At 42.4% G+C, this 16881-nt stretch overlaps 1 protein-coding gene across 2 annotated transcripts in view; it reads left to right on the top strand.

Moving 5' to 3' along the window:
* Positions 1 to 16881, top strand: part of ADAMTS3 (ADAM metallopeptidase with thrombospondin type 1 motif 3) — a 332671-nt gene that overhangs the window by 224098 nt on the left and 91692 nt on the right. For both annotated transcript variants that reach the window (XM_040326191.1, XM_040326182.1), the window contains exons 14-15: positions 3071 to 3204; positions 5765 to 5888. In XM_040326191.1, the coding sequence (XP_040182125.1) occupies positions 3071 to 3204; positions 5765 to 5888 (258 nt within the window). The remainder of the gene's footprint in view (positions 1 to 3070; positions 3205 to 5764; positions 5889 to 16881) is intronic.

Here is a 16881-nt window from a genome sequence, read left to right as displayed (position 1 = left end):
ATGCTGACAAGGGGAGTGTAGAGGAGGGCGGGGAGTCTACTGACATCACAACTCCACCCACCGAGCTCCAGACAACAGATCCACCCACAGATCCTGCAGTTTTTCAGTTCTTATAACAGACAGAGGGGAGACATATGACAAGTAAGGATACATGCAGGAGGCATCTATATCCTTATAGATCAGCACTATGGCAGTAGTTTAGAAAGGATGAGAGTGGGTTTACATCCACTTTAAGGAAAATGTCCTAAATGGGACACAGATGGCATAAAATTAATAAAGACAGGTGTTCCAGCTCTCTCTTACTTTATTTAAAATAAAATGAATAAAAGGTTCTTCTTCACCCTGGGTTCACTCTTGTGCGAGGTAGACACCGCATGTGATTCACACAAGGATCACACTGCATTCCTGTGCACATCACATGCGATGTTTGTGCAGTGCGATTTCAGCCATACATTTTGTATGGCTGAAATCACATCTGCACAAAAATAGTGCAGGATCCTTTTTTCCTTGTGATTCTGACAATCGCACTGCATTTTGCGATACGTTTTCGGGGTGTCGGATTCGCTGAGTTTCCCACATCACACATGTGTGAACCAGGGTTCAAAGTGAACCATTGCTTTGCAAATGAAGAGGCTTTAACCACTTAAGGACCCCTTCACGCCGATATACGTCGACAGAATGGCACGGCTGGGCACATCCACGTACCTGTACGTGGCTCTTTAAGCCCAGCCGTGGGGTCGCGTGCGCCGCTGGCATGTGCACACGACCCGGTCCGAAGCTCCGTGACCGCGGCCGCGGGACCCACGGACCCGATCCCTGCTGGAATCACCGTTCACTGTGGCGCTGTCATTGATCGTCTGTTCACTAATATAGGAAAACACGATCAATGATGTCACACATCCAGCCCCGCCCCCCTACAGTTAGAAACACATATGATGTCACACTTAACCCCTTCAGCGCCCCCTAGTGGTTAACTCCCAAACTGCAATTGTCATTTTCACAGTAAACAATGCATTTTTATAGATTTTTTTGCTGTGAAAATGACAATTGTCCCAAAAATGTGTAAAAATTGTCTGATGTGTCCGCCATAATGTCACGGTCACGAAAAAAATCACTGATCTGCACCATTAATAGTAAAAAAAAAAATTATTAAAAAAAATGCAATAAAACTATCCCCTATTTTGTAAACACTATAAATTTTGCGCAAACCAATCGATAAACGCTTATTGCGATTTTTTTTTACCAAAAATAGGTAGAAGAATACCTATCAGCCTAAACTGAGGAAAAAAATATTTTTTTATATATTTTTGGGGGATATTTATTATAGCAAAAAGGAAAAAATATTGAATTTTTTTCAAAATTGTCGCTCTATTTATGTTTATAGCGCAAAAAATAAAAACCACAGAGGTGATCAAATACCTGCAAAAGAAAGGTATATTTGTGGGGAAAAAAGGACGCCAATTTTGTTTGGGAGCCACTTCGCACGACCGCGCAATTGTCAGTTAAAGCGACTCAGTGCAGAATCGCAAAAACTGGCCGGGTCCTTTACCTGCCTAAAGGTCCGGGTCTTAAGTGGTTAATGAAGGCCTTATTAGCTGCAAATATATTTACCTTACCTTTACTTTGCTCTCCTGGCACTAAAGTGAACCTGCCTCTTTACCCTGAATAAGCAAAAAAACACACGGCTGCTCTAAAGAAAACTAAACATTTTCTTTTAACAGATAATTACTAACTGTGCCAAAATGTAATGTAAACTGGGATGTTGTATTTTTAGTCTCTTTTTTTACACTGCAACACACTGGGGTTGATTTACTAAAGGCAAATAGACTGTAAACTTTGTAAGAATAGTTGCACATTGCAAAGAATTGTACTGTATGCAGAGCTTAATGAGTGGGGGAAAGTTCACTCTGCAAAAATGTCCAATCGTGTCATCAAGTACCGGAGGCTTGCGCCTAGTAATCACTCCATACAAGATACTACTGAACATCAACCATTTATATCCTAATGCTATAATGGTATTAGCTCTCAAATATAGGTGTGTGTTATTATTACGGTAACTTGTATTCTCTCCCTGACAGAGCAGAAATGTCAGCCCAGTGTGGGGCTAAACATCATGGCACACTATCCAGGCCACTGGAAGAGCGAAAGATGTACAAAAATACATACTTTCATGTTCTTCTAGGTCAGGGGTGTCAAACTCAATTTTATTACGGCCCGCATCAGCAGTATAATTTCCCTCAAAGAGACAGTTGTATCTGGGCTGCTCTACGTACAGAGTGCAGAGTTCAGGGGTGTGTTATGCACAGAGTGCATAGTTCAGGGGTGTGCCATGTACAGATTGCATGGTTTAGGGGTGCGCTATGTACAGAGTGTAGGGTTCATGAGTGTGTTAGGTACAGAGTGCAGAGTTCAGGGGTGTGCTGTGTATAGAGTGCAGAGTTCAGGAGTCTGTTATGAGCAGAGTGCAGAGTTCAGGTGTGTGCTATGTACAGAGTGCATGGTTTAGGGGTGCGCTATGTACAGGGTGTAGGGTTCAGGAGTGCGTTAGGCACAGAGTGCAGAGTTCAGGGGTGTGCTGTGTACAAAGTGCAGAGTTCAGGGCAGTGCTGTGTACAGAGTGCAGAGTTCAGGGGTGTGCTGTGTACAGAGTGCAGGGTTTGGGGGGTGCGCTGTGCACAGTGTGGAACCTCAACCCCTCCCCCCAAAAGCCTCCTCGAATCTCTCTCTCTTACCTGACCTGGCTCTACTACCTCCCTATGTAGGCCACTCTGCCTCACTCACCTTGTGGGGAGATCCTTCTCTTTCTCATATTCTGGAGCTTTGTCCCTACCATGCCCTGCCAGAAGTGCTTGAAGGGATCTGTTAGTTCCTGAGAGGAAAGCTGTCAGGAACTAACTAAAATAGTTATTTTCACTATCTGATGTATTTGTTATTTACCTATTTTTGAAAGTTTTACTTTTTTATGGTAGTAATTTTGCTTAATTCAAATTTTTTAGTAGTTTATTAATCTAAAACTCTCCTCACTGTTAGTTTTTCATGTCGTTTTTACTAATATGTGTGTAACTTGCAGCCAATAAAAGATGCCAACTCTATTGCCAGTCCAAACAAACAGGAGATATTGCATCAATGAAGCAACTTGCACATGATGGGACTCGCTGTTCCTACAAAGACCCATATAGCATTTGTGTGAGAGGAGAGTGTGTTGTAAGTATTGCTGCATTCATTTATTTACACTGAACTTGTAATATAACATTCAGAAAGCTGTCCCTGGTATTACTTTGATATGCAGTTACTGTTCAATGAATTGTGTTATTCTACTGTAAATTCCATTCCTTCTCCCCTGTGTATGAAATTTTGTGTTAGCCATGCATGTCAGAGCTATTTTGTCAGCCTTGGTTGTTTTGTTTTCATTCAATATGATATTTTACCGTTTAAATAACATAAGGGAAATGATGTACCTCTTGTACCAAATTGTAATATAACTGTAATGTCTGCCTTCATTTTGTTAAGCGCTGCGCAAACTGTTGGCGCTATATATATCCTATATAATAATAATAATAATAATAATGTCTTGAAGTCCAGAATAGCCCTATGGATGTTGGTTCACCAACTTGTATATAGTTGACAAATAGCTGTTCCCAGGGCCGATCCTAGGCAGGGTGCAAGGGGTGCTCCGCACCCAGGCGCTGCAGAGGTGGGGGCGCCGAAGCTCCAAAGTGCTCCCCTCCCTCCTCCTTGTGTGTGTCCAGAAGTGGAGCGCATGTAGCGGGTGCTGCAGTTCCCCATCCCGCTTGCTCTCTCCGCTGGCAACTGACAAGAGCGCATACCTTCAGAATCCGGGCTGGGTACCTCTGCGGAGCCTAGTACCAGAACACGTTCCGGTACTAGGCTCCACTAATTAATTCTGTCCGGTGCACATGGAGCAGTCTCTTGTCTGCCCCGCCCCCTCTTCTCCCATAGGCGGTGTGATGAGAGGCTTCTGGGTTGGCCGGAGCTGCTGCCAATCATCCCATGCACTCCCCGAAATGCTCTCCGAGTGCCACCCTCCTAGTAACCAAAGATGCCACATATGCCCCGCCCCCCTGTAATGTGCTTCTGCTCCCAGGGCGCCCAAGCTACAGGGATCTATTGGACAGGTACTGATCTATGGGGACACCTGCTGTGGGGGTGCTCTGATGGGGGACACCTGCTATGGGGGTGCTCTGATGGGGGACACCTGCTGGGGGGCTCTGATGGGGGACAACTGCTGTGGGGGGCTCTTATGGGGGACACCTGCTGTGGGGGGCTCTGATGGTGGACACCTGCTGGGGGGGACTCTGATGGGGGACACTAATGAAGAATTCTTAGGGGTGCAGCTCTGTTGTTGAGTCGTAGCCATTGGAATATTTGTAAAGGGGAGGAGTTAGTAAGATGACCACGCCCATGTGGGGGCGCCAGAAACATTTCTGCACCCAGGCGTCTGTGACCCTAGGATCGGCCCTGGCTGTTCCATTTTAGTGAATAGCTCACTGAAAGTGAGATGTGGATGTGATGCAGTAAGCAACCTAAAGGACCTATTTCCCAGTTATGTTACTACTGGCGGACTGGTGAACAGGCAGTCTTGGGATTCGTTTTGGATTGGCTCATTAATGTTTGTGACTATTGAAAACCAAGTGAATATTATGTGGTGCATGCTGGAAAACTCTTGAACTGACAGCCACATTTTTCATTCATTTTAGGCTTGGTTCACACTGCAGCACGGAGCATCTCACATCAGGGGTCCGGTGCATCCCTGTTCACCGTTTCAGGTCCAATTTTGGTTCGAATTTTTGGCTGTATTCAGACCTGAAACGGACCAGAAGACGCACAGGTGCAATTTGCTCCAGAGCCGATCATGAGATGCATGAAACAGCTCTATAGAGAACAGGCCACAATCTTCTGACATGTGAACTGGATGCTCTCATCTAATTCGCAATAGTGTGAACCCAGCCTTATGCCGCGTACACACGATCATTTTTCGGGTTCTGAAAAACGACAATATTTTTTTCCGAGCATGCTGCATTTTTAACGACGTTTTAAACAATGTCGTTTTTCGGGTTGTAAAAAATGATCGTGTGTGGGCTAAAACGACGTTAAAAACCCGCGCATGCTCAGAAGTAAGTTATGAGACGGGAGCGCTCATTCTGGTAAAACTACCGTTCATAATGGAGTAAGCACATTCATCACGTTGTAACAGACAAAAAAGCATGAATCGTCTTTTACTAACACGAAATCAGCTAAAGCAGCCCCAAGGGTGGCGTCATCCGCATGGAACCTACCCTTTATAGTACCGTCGTACGTGTTGTACGTCACCGCGCTTTGCTAGAGCATTTTTTTAAAACGATGGTGTGTGGGCAACGTCGTTTTAATGATGAAGCTGGAAAAACTTTTCTAAACGTTGTTTTTTTTCATGCCGAAAAATGATCGTGTGTACGCGGCATTATTGTTTTTTCTCATATACTATTTGTCTGCCTGACCATCTAAATTATTATTACTATTATTATTATTATTATTATTATTATTATTATCAAATCACTGGCAGAATTTACTGCCTTAATGACAACTAACAAATGTTAACAAAAAGTTGATGGGTTCATGTGATATAAACAAAACAATCGTTGCATCAATTTCAAAGGTGGTAAACCAAACTTTTGGATTTGTAAATGAGTGAAGATGCCTTCATACATTCCAGTTTATCATGAAATATTAGTAATTCTGCTTTGCTCACTCTTTTTCTTTATTGCAGAAAGTTGGCTGTGACAAAGAAATTGGATCCAATAAAATAGAGGATAAGTGTGGGGTGTGTGGAGGAGATAACTCTCACTGCAGAACTGTGAAGGGAACATTTACAAGAACACCAAAAAAGACAGGTACATTGCAGACTTGTATAACGTTTAGTATATTGTTAAGATGTTTTCTGACTGATATGATAGTTCTGTTGGCTATAACAAAAAAAAAAAAAAAATACTTCTGCATTTACAGCAGAGAAAGTTATTTTTTTGTATTTTAACATTCAACTTAATTCTAAAAGGGTCTGTATTTGCATCATACGACAGTCATTAATTCTTATTTTGATAGAGATTGGTAAAATGTCACAAAAAGGCCACTAAATGGATACCAAGACCTGTTCATGCCATTTGAGCTTCCTATCAGCCTGCATTTTATTTGTGCTCTACCATGGTCAGAGCAAGGTGTGCGCACAAGAGTGGTTGTGGTGATTGATGGAAAAGAAGCAAGGTAGAGAGACTTATACACAGGTGATGCTGATGTCACTCCTCCAGGGGAAACGCTGAATGAGTATTGGTGTTTTTCCTGTTATCCAAGCCACTTTATTTATCAGTTCGATTTTTGGTCATATTTATTGTTTTAAAAGTTACAGTGGATATAAAAAGTCTACACACCCCCCTGTTAAAATGTCAGGTTTCTGTGATGTAAAAAAATTAGACAAAGATAAATAATTTCAGAACTTTTTCCACCATTAATGTGACCTATAAACTGTACAACTCAATTGAACAACAAACTGAAATCTTTTAGGCGGAGGGAAGTAAAAATAAAAATCTAAAATAATGTGGTTGCATCTCATCAAACTCATGTTAAATAGGAGTCAGTACACACCTGCCATCATTTAAAGTGCCTCTGCTTAACCCTAAATAAAGTTCAGCTGTTCTAGTAGGTCTTTCCTGACATATTCTTAGTTGCATCCTACAGCAAAATCCATGATCCACAGAGAGCTTCCAAAGCATCTAGTTAAACGGTATCAGTCAGGAGCAGGAGAAGGGTACAAAAGAATTTCCAAGACATTAGCTATACCATGGAACACAATGAAGACAGTCCTCATCAAGTGGGGAAAATATAACACAACAGTGACATTACCAAGAACTAGACGTCATTCCAAAATTGATGAAAAGACGAGAAGAAAACTGATCAGGGAGACTGCCAAGAGGCCTACAGCAACATTTAAGAAGCTGCAGGAATATCTGGCAAGTACTAGCTGTGTAGTACATGTGACAACAATCTCCCATAATCTTCATGTCTGGGCTATGGGGTAGAGTGGTAAGATGGAAGCCTTTTTCTTATGAAGAAAAACATCCAAGCCTGGCAAAATTTTGCAAAAACACATCTGAAGTTTCCCAAAAGCATGTTGGAAAATGTGATATGGTCTGACTTTTTGGTCATAATTTCAAAAGATATGTTTGAGGCAAAAACAACACTTCACATCACCAAAAGAACACCATACCCACAGTGAAGCATGGTGGTGGCTGCATTATGCTTTGAGGCTGTTTTTATTTATCTGGAACAGGGGCCTTAGTCAAGGTAGAGGGAATTATGAACAGTTTCAAATACTGGTCAATATTTGCACAAAAACCTTCAGGCTTCTGCTTGAAAGCTGAACATCATCTTTCAGCATGACAACGACCCAAAGCATACATCCAAATCAACAAAGGAATGGCTTCACCAGAAGAAGATTAAAGTTTTGGAATGGTCCAGTCAGACCTGAATTCAATTAAAAATCTATGGGGGGATCTGAAAAGGGCTGTGCACAGGAGATGCCCTCACAATCTGACAGATTTGGAGTACTTTTGCAAAGAAGAGTGGGGAAATATTGCCAAGTCAAGATGTGCCATGCTGATAGACTCATACCCAAAAAGACTTGTAATAAATTCAAGATGCGCTTCAACAAAGTATTCGTTTAAGGGTGCGCACACTTATGCAACCATATTATTCAAGTTTTTTTATTTTTACTTCCCTCCACCTAAAATATTTCAGTTTGCTGTTCAACTGAGTTGTACAGTTTATAGGTCACATTAAAGGTGGAAGAAGTTCTGAAATGATTTATCTTTGTCTCGTTTTTTTACATCACAGAAACCTGACATTTTAACAGGGCTGTATGTCTGGACACAATAAAACAAAATCAATATATCTGTGTGTTACATATATTTTTCCTGATGTTTTGTCTGTCTTAAAATGTTGCAAGTACAGAAAATTACCTATTGATCTACCTGAAATCCAGGAACCCCTAGGCTCCTATAATTAGCAGACAACTCTGCCTCTGCTGCACTGAAATCCCAGTCAGTGTTGTCAGCTCTGCTTAAATTCTCACTGGATGTCTGACAGGATTAACAGGTGTTTTTCTGCACTAATAACATTTATAAAGAGACAACGCATGGGGAAAGGTGCATGTATTGCAGATATGTATGGGATATGTTTTTATTTATTTTTTATTTTGCCCAGACATTCACTTTAAGCCCTGGTTCACATTGATGCTACTTTGAAATTGTGCTACTTCACTTGAACTAGCACAATTTCAAAGTAGCAGGTCAACTGGATTTCAGGTGCTAATTGGCTGACATCTGTGCCACTTCATGCACAGATTTCTATGCAAGTTGCACCTGAAAGCTCCGAAAATAGTGCAGGAACTTTTTTTTGCAAAACGACGGGGCACCGCAAAGTCGGAGTCGCACCGATTGATTGGTTCCATTGCAGAAACTAGGGTGTGACTTGTCATGTGATTTGAAAATGAAACTTATGACAAGTCGACCAGTGTGGACGGGGGCTTGCTCTTGTCATCTTTAATATAATTTTGTTGTTGCCATCTAATAACATTATTATACCCCTGTCAATCCATAAAATTTCAGACTATATCTGTACTGGCAATACAGTCATTAAACAGTTGGCATCTTTCAACAGGGAAACAATTAAGCAAGCGGTGCCAAAAAGAAATCAAGTTACTGGAAAATGAAATTTGCAAGTATCCTCTAATCACTTACATTATTTCATTGGCTATTACTTAATATTAAACACACAGTTTAGTCCTAAATACAGTTGTAATGGTTCTATTCAAACATGCTAAAGGCATTTAGAATGCATGGTAATGCATTCAAAAATGCCATGGGGATATGTATCAAATTATGGAGCTTGGGCTAATTTAGGAATTAGTGGTTTTCAATGCTATGTTCACTATTTTAAATGTAGGTTCTAGATATAGTGTGGTCAGAAATCAGTTTTGAGTTCGGAAGTTGTGGGTGGAATGTGCTACTTGCTAAGAGTCTGTCATCTTTTTCAGTTGAGGTGGACCTTGCATCTATTGAACAATGCCACCTTGCTCACAGTTTTGAAAACGCAGCTTTAAAATCTGCACAAATATAATGTCTGAAAAGGAAACCATTATTCCGCTCAGTATTCAACTAATATGTCTGCTCCCCCGACTACCAGCAGCTGTTCAGAAACACAAGTGGACTGTAATGCACAAATGAAATATTGATATCTGCCCCACATTACAGCTTTCTTAGTATAAGGCTGAACTTGATGTGCCTTTCATTGATGCAATAGCAATCAGTGGCAGACAATCAGTGCTGGTGGTTTTTGGCAGCTTGTTCTAAGGCCAGTCTCACAATAACCCATACCATAATACTAACACTAACCCTAACCCTCTCTGTAAACATTAACCCTATCAATTACACTACTCATAACCCCTAACACTAGCTCCTTACTGTAATCCTAACACTAACCCTCACAACAACACTAACACTGACTCTCCACTGTATCCTGAATGATAACATTCTCTGTAACACTAACACTAACTCACATTCTAATCCTCCTTGTAACCCTGAAGCCCTGTACACACGGCCAAGATCTCGTCAGGAAAAAAACGTTGTTTTTCCTGATGAGATTCTTGGCAAGAATCTCTTGCCGCCCGAGTGTACAGACAGGCGGTGATGTCATCGTGCACGACGAGTAAGCGATTGTCACATTCGATGCCGTCGCCGCCATCTTGATGCACCCTACCTATGCCTAGGAAGCTACAGCGCAGGCCTAGAAGTAATTTCGAGCATGCATGGGTTTCCACGGTGACAGGTAAGTATACACACTCTCGAGTTTATCGGCAGGAAAACACTGCCGAGAATCACAACGAGAAAATAGAAAGCAGGTTCTCTATTTTTCCCTTCGAGATTTTACGCAGTTTTCTTGACAAGAAACCTGAAAGCCTCGTACACATGCACGGTATACTCGGCAAGAAAGCTCTGCCAGCAGTTCTCTTGCTGGTTCTTGCCGAGTGAACCGAGTGTGTGTACGAGGCTTAACACTAAGTTTCACATTGACACTACCTGTAAATTATAGTTCTGCCTGGAATTCTAACACTAACCCTCACATTGTAACCCCTACACTAACCCTCCCTATAATCCTAACACTAAGCTTTCCTTGTGACTCTGTTATTACCACTTCATTGTAAGGCCTCAAGCCCACAGCCATTTTAAGAATCCGGCTGTAAAGCTAGTACAGACGCCATGAAAAAAAACAGCGTTTTTTTCCGTGTTTTGCATTGAATTCAATGCACGTTTCCCCGCCCATTGATTTGAATAGAGGTCGTACCAGAAGTCAGATCAAGATGATCCGACTTGTGGGGCAACTCGTGTGAGGAGAATCTTGAAGGGGAACCCCGCGAAATTTGTAAAAATAAATTGCGTAAGCACATAGCTCGGTAGGTCAGGAAAGGGGGCGAGCGAGCGCCCCCCCTCCTAGACCATATCAGGCCACATGCCCTCAACATGGGGGGGTTGATGCTTTGATGCACTGCGCCCCCCACCCCAAAGCACCTTGTCCTCATGTTAATGAGGACAAGGGCCTCTTCCCGACAACCCTGGCCGTTGGTTGTCTGGGTCTGCGGGCGGGGGGCTTATCGTAATCTGTGAGCCTCCTTTAAAAAGGGGGCCCCTAGATCCCGGCCCCCCACCCTATGTGAATGAGTATGGGGTACATCGTACCCCTACCTATTCACCTGGGGGAAAAAAGTGTCAATAAAAAAAACACACGACACAGGTTTTTAAAGTAATTTATTAGGCACCTCCAGGGGTCTTCTTCCAACTTCGGGGGTCTTCTTCCGACTTCTCCGCTCTCTCCGGTGTCTTCTCCCGCTCTTCGGTGCTTTCTGCCTTCTGCAGATCCAACGCTATCTTCTTCCAGCTCTTTTACTAGTGGCGGCCTGGTCTTCCCCGGTGTCTTCTTCCCTCTTTTCTTCTGATGTTCACTCGACGAGCTCTCCCACTGTAATGCCGTGTGCGCGGTCCGCAACGATTTATATAGGCATGGGGCGTGGTCACGGGGTGATGTGACACTGTGCCCCCGCCTCCTATGACGTCACCACGTGGAGCATGATGGGACTGTGACATCATGAGAGGTGGGGTCACCGTGTGACATCACCCAGTGACCATGCCCCATGCCTATATAAATCATTGCGGACCGCGCACACGGCATTACAGCGGGAGAGATCGTCGAGTCAACATCAGAAGAGAAGAGGGAAGAAGACGACGGGGAAGACCGGGCTGCCGCTAGTAAAAGAGCTGGAAGAAGATAGCAGAGCCGACAGAAGGCATAACGCACCGGAGAGCGAGAGAAGAACCGGAGAGAGCAGAGAAGGCACCGGAGAGTGGGAGAAGACGCCGGAGAGAACGGAGAAGTCGGAAGAAGAACACCCAAGTCGGAAGAAGACCCCAGAGCTGCCTAATAAATGACTTTAAAAACCTGTGTAGTGTGTTGGTTTTTTTTTAATTGATACTTTTCCCCCCAAGGTGAATGGGTAGGGGTAAGATGTACCCCATACTCATTCACATAGGGTGGGGGGCCGGGATCTGGGGGCCCCCTTATTAAAGGGGGCTCCCAGATTCCGATAAGCCCCCGCCCGCAGACCCCGACAAACAACGGCCAGGGTGTTTTCGGGAAGAGGCCCTTGTCCTCATCAACATGGTGACAAGGTGCTTTGGGGTGGGGGGAGCAGTGCCCCCTAACCCATAGCACCAACCCCCCCATGTTGAGGGCATGTGGACTGGTATGGTCTAGGAGGATCTCTCGCCCCCTTTCCTGACCTGCCGGGTTGCATGATCGGATAAGGGCCTGTTATGGATCCTGGGAGAATCCCCACGCCGTTTTTTTTTTTAGTGTTGGGGATTCCCCTTAAGATCCATACCAGACGGAAGGGTCTTGTGTCATCCTGGGGGGAATCTCACGTAATTTTTATTTTCTTCGCTGGGTTCCCCTTCAAGATTCTCCACACACGAGTCGCCCCGCAAGTCGTATCATCTTGATCCGACTTTTGGTCCCACCTCTATTCAAATAATGGTCTCCCATTGAGAACCATTGATTTTGAATAGAGAAAGAAACGCCGGAGGAGGTTTAACACAGAGTTAAGCCTCGTTAAATCACGTTTAACACCCTTTGCCGGAGTCTGACATCTTTACAGCTCTAACGCTGGAGCTTCAGAACGCACTGGTCCTGGGTTTTTTTTTGCAGCTCAAAAACGTCATGGTGGGCTGAGACCATAGACTAACATGGATAGCCGTTTTTAAGCTGCAAAAAACGCTAATAAAAATGGCTGTAAAAATGTCCGTGGGCGTGAGGCCTAACTCTAATGCTGCGCACAGACGAACGGATTTTCCATTGGAAAAAAAGCAGATGTTTTTTTCTGACGGAATTCTGTTCAATCTTGGCTTGCATACACACGGTCACACCAAATTCCGACCATCAAGAATGCGGTGACGTACAAAACACTACGATGAGCTGAGAAAAATGAAGTTCAATGCTTCCAAGCATGCATCAAATTGTTTCTGAGCATGCGTGTTTTTTTGTCGTCAGAATTCCATACAGACGAACGGATTTTCCGATAGGAATTTTTTCTGTTGGAAAAATTGAGAACTTGCTCTCTATCTAAGTCCGTCGGAAATTCAGACGGAAAAAGTCATATGAGGCATACACACGGTCGGAATATCCGATGAAAAGCTCCCATCTGACTTTTTCCATCGGAAATTCCGACCATGTGTACCTGGCATAACACTAACCCTCCCTGTAACTCTAAAGGCTCATTTATACATGCTTCAACACACATTAACGGCTAGTTTACATTTGCTTCAAAACAAGGCTTTGGCCACGCTTTGTTAAAGCTCTCTGTCACTAAAAAAAATGGTTAGCTTACAGTCCTGTTTACACCTTGCGTTTGCTTTGCTTCGGCTTTGCTTCAACAATTATACCCCATGTTGCTTTAGTTGTGCTTAAAAGCATCTTTAAAGCCCCCATAGAAGTCTATGGCAAAGCCATTGCTTGAAGCCCCACTGAAGCCCCACCAAAGCCCCACAAAGCCTCACCAAAACCTCATCAAAGCCCCACCAAAGCCCCCACCAAAGGCTCATCAATGCCCCATGGAAGGCTCATCGAAGCTCCAACGAAGCCCCACTGAAGCCTCATCGAAGCACCAAGCAAAAGCAAGTGACAAAGAGCTTCAGAGAGCTTCAGAGAGCTTTAACAAAGCATTTCCGAAGTCATGTTTTTAAGCAAGGGTAAACTAGACCTAACTCACATACTAATTCACCCTGTAACCCCTACACTATCTTTCCATGAAAGCCCTAACCTAAGTCTTACTATAAAGGCCCGTACACACGGTCAGACTTTTTGCCAAAAACTTCAAAATCCGCAAGTTTTCAAATTAGTCCGACCGTTTGTACGCTCCATCGGACAAACTTTTTCGGGTTTCACGGGACAAAAAGTTCGGTCTGCAAACGGACAAACTTTTTGGCAACAAAAGTCTGATGGTGCCTAGTCTGACCGTGTGTACAGCAAGCCATCGGACTTTTGTACAAAGTGCAAATACGCATGCTCAGAACCAATGTTAAAATCAATCAACAATAGCAGAAGTTAACCAACGGGTGGCGGTAAAGAGCAGAAAAGAGCAGAAAAACCATGTGATATTGGGAAAGTTTTAGAAAAGTTTGCAGAAAAGTCTGAGCGTGTGTATGCTATGGGTGTGACCAGAAAACTCCCTTCGGACAAAAATCCAAGGGAAAGTTTGTTTGATGTCCGACCGTGTGTACGAGGCTTAACACTACCTGCAATCCTAACACCCTAAACCTAGCACTCACCTTCACAACAACCTATAATCCCAACACTACCTCTGCCTGTAAGTCTTACACTAATGCCGCGTACAGACGGTCGTTTTTTGTGATGAAAAAAAACTATGTTTTAAAAAACGTCATTTAAAATGATCGTGTGTGGGCAAAACATTGTTTTATGTCTTAAAAAAAACTACAAAAAAAAAATTTGAACATGCTTGAGTTTTTTGTGTCGTTTTTCAAAACGTTGTTTTTTGTTTCAAAGAAATTGACCGTGTGTGGCAAAAAACGACGTTTAAAACAACGTTTTTAAACCCGCGCATGCCCAGAAGCTAGTTATGAAGCGAGCTTCAATGGAAAAAAGTGGTGAACGTAACCTCGCTTTGCTAGAGCATTGTGAAAAAAACGATGGTGTGTAGGCAACGTCGTTTTTGAAAATGAAGTTTCAAAAACGTTGTTTTATTTTATGATTTAAAGCGTCGTTTTTTTTCATCACAAAAAACGACCGTCTGTACGCGGCATTACTTTCCCCAATGTTTACATTGTTTGCATATTCACTTTTATTGCACCAAAGTCCAATATACTTGTGGTGAAAAATATTAGAGCTAAAATGTACTATTTAGGCCCTTAGCAAGTTTTGTAAGCAATGTGCCAGATTCAAGTACTGTATGGTTTATGGAAATTGGCTAAGGATTGGACCATGTCAGGATTTCCTTAGAAAAGATGATAAATCCTTCTAACCATTTCAACTTGCTGTAAACTTCCTCAGCCCCGGACCGTTTGGCTGGCCAAAGATCAGAGCACTTTTTACGATTCGGCACTGCGTCACTTTAACTGACAATTGCGCGTTCGTGCGACCAGGCTCCCAAACAAAATTAACGCCCTTTTTTTCCCACAAATAGAGCTTTATTTTGGTGGTATTTAATCACCTCTGCAGTTTTTTTCGTGCTATAAACCAAAATAGAGCGACAATTTTGAAAAAAAGCCCCGTTCTGCCTTTCTGTGACCCGATCATGGGACACCGGTGGACATCGAGTCGCATGCCCGCTATGGGGCAGGTTTAAAGCAACGTATATATACTGCCCGTGATATTCTGCCAACGTATATCTACGCGAGGCAGTCGTTAATTGAACAAGCTGAAGTTAGAAGCTGATTGGCTGTCATGCACAGCTGTACCAGATTTTGCACTCTCCAGTTTTAGGCTATATGTGAATTGGATGTGTTTTGAACTTCATCCAATTTGCATGACGTGTGACAGTCTTCTCTATGGAGCCGATACACATATCTGCAGGCCGGCCATGGTGCATTTTTAAAAAGAGTCCTGTGCATTTTTCAGTCTCGTTGAGATGTGATTTCAAGTAAGAATTCACACCTGAACCGGTGAACAAAAATGCATCAGACTATTTTTGAAAATCGAGCTAAAACCATGGTCAGACATGTGTGAACGGAGCCTTAGTAAATCAACCCCATTATGTTGTATCCTGTTACATATTCTGTTGTTTTAAGTAAGACATTTGCCTGTCTGTGGCTACAGTACTGAGAAATCTGTGAAGCTGATTAGTTGGCCTCTTGTTTAGGAGCCAGCCAATACCTCAGTGCAGGGGCCTAGCCAGGGGGGTGCTGTACAGTTTCAACAGCTGTGAGCTTTGAAACCTTTTTCTTTTTTTTCTGCCATCTTTAAGTTTGTGTACAAGACTCTGAAGCAAGTCAAAGCACTTTCACATACTTTCAGAAAAAAGGAAGCTTGGTTTTTAGATTAGTTTGAATTTCTATATATTTTGTTCTTACTTTTTTTGTTTGCATTTACATTAATTTATATCGGGAAGATAACTCAGATGCAGAATCGGACAATAGCATTTAAATAAAAGCAAAGCAAATGTACATAGCAAAATAAGAGGCAGTTATAAAAATACAAAATTCAAAATTCAAACTTTGAATTCCCAATACTCTTAACAATTTTTAGATCAAAATATTACCCAAGTAATGATCAGAGGGTACCACATAAAGACAGCATGTTTTTTTATTTATTTTTTCAAACTCCGGGCTTTTGTCTGTGACTTGGAGCAAAACCCAGACTTTTGCCAATTTTCATGTAATCAGGTTTTTCACCAGACTTTGCTGCTTGCAAGGACTCATTTTTAATAATTTGTTATCCATGCATGTAAATATAAATAGAATTTTAAAAATATTTTTATATCTGTGGCCAGAATGAGAATAAATGAGAATTAAATCAATATGTATAGAAGAGAATTAAATGGATTAGATATTAGATTAAACAATTGGAAAAGAGTGGGCATTACCGAGATTCGCACAGATGTTCAAACACTCTATAAATTTGCACTACCCTGTATTCAAAACATTTTTACACATTTATGCCTAAATATTTGCAGTACATAAAATTCAATCCCAAAGAATAGAATATAGTTGGTATCTAATTAATTTAAACATTATGGGGTAGATTTTTCCAAAACTGGAGCACTCAGAATCTGGTGCAGCTGTGCATGGTAGCCAATCAGCTTCTAACTTCAGCTTGTTCATTAAGGGTCCTTTCACACGTGCGGACCGTTTTTTAGATCAGTTTTTTATCATCAGTTGATCCGTTTTTTCATCCGTTTTTTATCCATTTTACATCCGTTTTTCATCAGTTGTCATCCGTTTTTCATCCGTTTTCATCTGTTTTTCATCCGTTTTCATCCGTTTTTCATGACGGAAGAAAAATAGGGTTTTCTTCCGTTCAAAAAACCGGAGCTTAACGGAAACGGATGTTAATGGACGTTAGTGGATGCTCATCCGCTAACGTACGCTATCCCATTGGAAAGCATTGCAGTCTGTAAACAGACGTATGAAAAAACGGACGAACGGTCCGCACGTGTGAAAGGACCCTTAAGCTTTGGCAATAAAACCTGGAAGCTGATTGGTTTCTATGCAGAAATTAGCCTGATTTTGCACTCTCCTATTTTAGTAACTAAACCCCTTTGTCTTTAGCAGT

This window comes from Rana temporaria, chromosome 1, assembly GCF_905171775.1.
Source record: "Rana temporaria chromosome 1, aRanTem1.1, whole genome shotgun sequence".
Lineage (NCBI taxonomy): Eukaryota > Metazoa > Chordata > Amphibia > Anura > Ranidae > Rana > Rana temporaria.
This window is presented reverse-complemented; position numbering and strand designations above follow the sequence as displayed.